This window comes from Nannochloropsis gaditana (genome assembly GCF_000240725.1).
Source record: "Nannochloropsis gaditana CCMP526 unplaced genomic scaffold scaffold672, whole genome shotgun sequence".
Taxonomy (NCBI): Eukaryota; class Eustigmatophyceae; order Eustigmatales; family Monodopsidaceae; genus Microchloropsis; species Microchloropsis gaditana.
In genome coordinates, this window is record NW_005803281.1 from 12337 (window position 1) to 16348 (window position 4012).

The 4012-nt window shown below is 52.1% G+C and overlaps 1 protein-coding gene across 1 annotated transcript; it reads left to right on the top strand.

The window, feature by feature from the left end:
- Positions 1–1256: 1256 nt before the first annotated feature.
- Positions 1257–3676, top strand: NGA_0426510 (uncharacterized protein; the record flags this gene model as incomplete). Its single annotated transcript, XM_005853951.1, has 3 exons — positions 1257–1662; positions 1924–2462; positions 3287–3676. The coding sequence occupies 3 exons, from the start codon at positions 1257–1259 to the stop codon at positions 3674–3676; spliced, it is 1335 nt and encodes a 444-aa protein (XP_005854013.1).
- Positions 3677–4012: the final 336 nt, after the last annotated feature.

Here is a 4012-nt window from a genome sequence, read left to right on the forward strand (position 1 = left end):
ACATTGTTTATTTGAAAGATGTGAAGACTTCTCCTTGGGCAAGAAGACGACGCGAACTGGGGCACCTTTCCAAAGACAAAAGGGCTTACGTTAGGCTTGGGTGAAAAGTTGGGTATTTGGTAGTGCCACGATTGGGTGCTCGAGTCACAGAGGCAAGTAAATTTAGGCTTAGGGATTGAAATTATTTAAAAGGAAGTCGAAATCGTGGGTGTTGAAACATTCAAAACGGTGTGTCTTGCGTGTACTCGTCTTGGCCTCTTGCCACAAAATGGGGGCGAGTAGGACAAGGTGTTAACTGAAGCTTACGGTCTGCTATAGACAAATAATATGGCAAAAGGAAGACTAGTATCGCAAGTAATGATTTAATTGTTGTAATAGCTTGCCGCAGCTTACAAAAATTGCCATGTATCCCTTCGGTCGCGTAAACAAAGTTTCCTGTCCCTGCAGAAAGCTCCGCTCGCGACAGTGTTACTTTCATAACTGCGTTGGCTTTATAATAAGAACTTTCATTCTTTCGACGGACTGCACATTGGTTCACTGTAGGGGACGCTATAAGAGACATTTCATCAATATGAGCCTTCCAGGGCGCTAGTTTCGGCACGTACAGTGTTCAGCATATAAACGAATTCGACTTTTGGCACTGTTCATCACATCTCCACTAAACCTCTGCACAAGCCTGGCGAAAATGATATTTGAGGTGCATTCGATGACGCGTGAGTTGATTGCTCGGGACGAGGAGTGTTTGGTGGTCATTTACTTTGTGTTCCAATCGGTGTGTTTACCACCCAACACTATCCGCCCCCTCAAGCTTCAAGCAGCTAGCCTCCTTCCTCCAAGCCATCTCCCTCTTTTTATGCCATAACTTGAAAAAATTGTCGTATCTCAACCACACAGGGTTATCAAAGGTGATGCATCGCCTTGTACAGGATTCTTTGCACTGCCTGCGTCAGCCGCGTTCTCTTTTCGGATCTCTCTACCGCTGGCGTCACCTGTCCCCTCCTCCCCTCTCCTCCTCCACTCGACAAAACGACGGCACAAGTCCATCCGATGAACCTCATCCCCAAGACAATGACGCAACCCCTTTGCCTTCATCATCTTTCAATATTGTCGCTGCCGACGCCGCAAGTCACAGACCGACTCGTCGGTTTAACGTCAGCACTGGAGGGACAGGGAAAAATAGGGAGGAGGGCGGGCAGCCCAAAGTACAAGTGTTTCGCGATTTGACCCGCAATCGTGATCCTTCATGGGAACGTGTAATGGAGCACACCACCTTCGTCAGCCATTTACCGAAACAGCTTCAACAGTACGAGGCGGAACAGGTGAACAATCCATTAGTCCGAGACCAGTCTCGTTTGATCATCCGTAAGGACGATCCTGCCAACCGGCAATGGCTCAGTCTGCCTGAATTTGATGGTGGGGACGCGGATGGCCATTCTACCGCGAGCTATTTCGAGAGGGAGGTGGCAGCGCGCAAAGCACGGTTGATTCGGGCCGAGCGCGCGGTTTTCCGGCGGAGGGTGCGCCGTGAGGAAGTGGCGGAGGGAGGGACGGAGGGTACACCTGAAGAGGGGATGAGCGTGGAGGAGAAGATTCAGTTGGCGATGGCACAGGGGGATTTCGACGATTTGAAGGGAAAGGGCAAGCCCCTGGAGCGATTGGAAGGTGAGGGTCGGTGTGTGAGGAGACGAGTGAGACCGCAAGAGAGGGATAGGGGAGAAAGGGCTTGAAAGTGGAGGAAGCATTCTGAATAGGGTGTTGTTTTGTACGACGGTGTGTGTGAGGACGAGTTGCGGAGAGCAGGCGGCGGTAGCATGCTAAGACAGGGAAAGCCTTACGAGCGATGGGAACCTGGATAAGGCTTTAAGCTATGTTGATCATCATATATCCTTGCCTATCCCCGCGACCTCCTCTCCTCCACTCCAGGGTATCTCTACGCCACAGATAAGACATCCGCCACCTACATGGACGTGTTATCCAAGTCCGGCGTGAAGCCAGTGTGGGTGGAGAGGTCAAGCAGGATCCGAGATGCGGAACGACGGCTTGTGCACAGGCTAGAGGCGGAATGGGCCAAGGTGGTGCTTGAAACGTGGGAGCATGGGGAGGGAGCAGAGAAAAGAGGGAAGGAAGGAGCGATGGCACGATGGAAATCGCGGGTGGTCGGCTTGGCGGGTTTGAGAGAAGACGTGGCCTGGATCAATGCCGAGATCGATTTGTATAATTTGCAAGTCCCTTCCATGTCTCTGCAGCGAATGAGGATGACGTTGGAGGAAGTGTGCGATGTGGTGCAGGGGGGAGAAAAGGAGGGAGGAACGTGGATGGAGAGAGGTACAGCACGAGCCGTGGTCAGGGCCGCAGAGAAAGAAGGCGTGTTCAGTACGGTCACGGCGCTGGGATCGCTGCGACTGGACGCGGAGGAGATGAAAAAAGGAAGAGGACAACGAAGGAGAAGGGAAGAGGAAGATGTAGGTAGAAGTGCAAGCCCCGAAAACGGTGGAAAGGGTTGGGGTAAGGAGGGCGAGCATAAGGGAAGTTTGCTGGACTCTCTGGCTTCCTGGTTGTCGAGAGGGGCTCGCACAGGGCCAGGACGGATGTGAAAAGGCGGACGAGAATGTAATTATGCAAAAGGGAAAGATTTAGTCCCGAAAGTGGATCAGGCAGATTAAACGAGGAGTTAGTTCACAGGATTGTGCTTCAGAAAAGGGTCAATGACATCCTGTACTCTACTTCAATTTTCGAATCGTTATTTTTTCAGGTTTTTGAATTGCCCAACAGTGCTTTATGTGGGTAAAATTCGACTACAAGGTGGCGTCGGTCAGATGAGCTATTCTTATTTCATTTCGTACGCAAACCTCCTTTCATAGAGTTGACTCCGCTGATTTTTTTGAGCGAGCGGGCAGCTTCCTCTCATCCCCTCGATTGCGCCTGAGGCATCTCCTTACCTGCCACAATTAATTACGCCCTACTGTCACAGAAGCGACCATGGCATCCCCGGAGGTATTGGCAGAGGCATTGTCGGCAGCTGAAGGTGGCGCTATCTCCACTGCTGTCTTGTATCCACTTGAGGTAAGGGGTCACTTGGGAGCAAGCGAGGGGTGAGATGTATGACAGTAGGCTAGGGATCAAATGAATGCCACACGGGTCCAGGCTTTGATATGTCAGACTGTGTTGCGTTTCAAACTCACGTCTTCACGGAGACCGCACTTTTGCTGGTCTGCAATGGAGAGAATGTAACCAGCACGTTGCTCTGTAGTCCTCGTTGTGACGCTCTCTCCTCCCATGTCTGCAGGTCATCAAAACCGTTATTCAGGCCTCTAAAACAAAGGAACAAAAGCAGTCAAGGCAAGCTACGACAACTGCTGCCACGGAAGATGAACAAACTTCCAGTGCAGAGGGAGAAAGAAACGTAGCTGCCGCCGCTGCCGCTGTGGCCGCAAGTGCAGCCGACCCTCTCTCTGGGGAAACTGCTCCGGAAGAAGGTGATGAGGGCTCAGATGAAGATAGCTCGGCGCTGACGACACAGGACGTGGCTAAGGAAATCTATCGCCGCGCGGGTCTGGGAGGATTTTTCGGCGGGGTCCAATATTCCTCTCTGCAAAGCTCTTTGGAGAAGTCGATTTATTTCTACGCCTACAGCACAATGAAAGGCGTCGTCAAGGTCCTGAACGGAGGGAGGTGAGCGGGAGGGGAAACAATCGAAGCAATGGACACGCGTGGGAGGAGGGCTCGGGAGGAAAAAGACTCATTCCTTCCCCCCTTTGGGAGATTCAGGTTCGGGGTGCGGGAGAATCTCCTTGTTGGGTACTTGAGCGAGGTGGTTCATCTGCCAGTCACGGGTAAGCGCTCCAAGCTCTGCAAGTCTCCCTCGTCTTTATCTGTAGAACATGCGTGCATTCCTGGATTTTGAGGTCTTTTCTGGCCGATAATTGCCAGCGTTCAAGGACCACGTCATTGCCTTCTCCTCCCTCCCCTCCCTCCCTGCGTCCGCCCCTCTCGGTGGAGGCGGTAGTCTCGC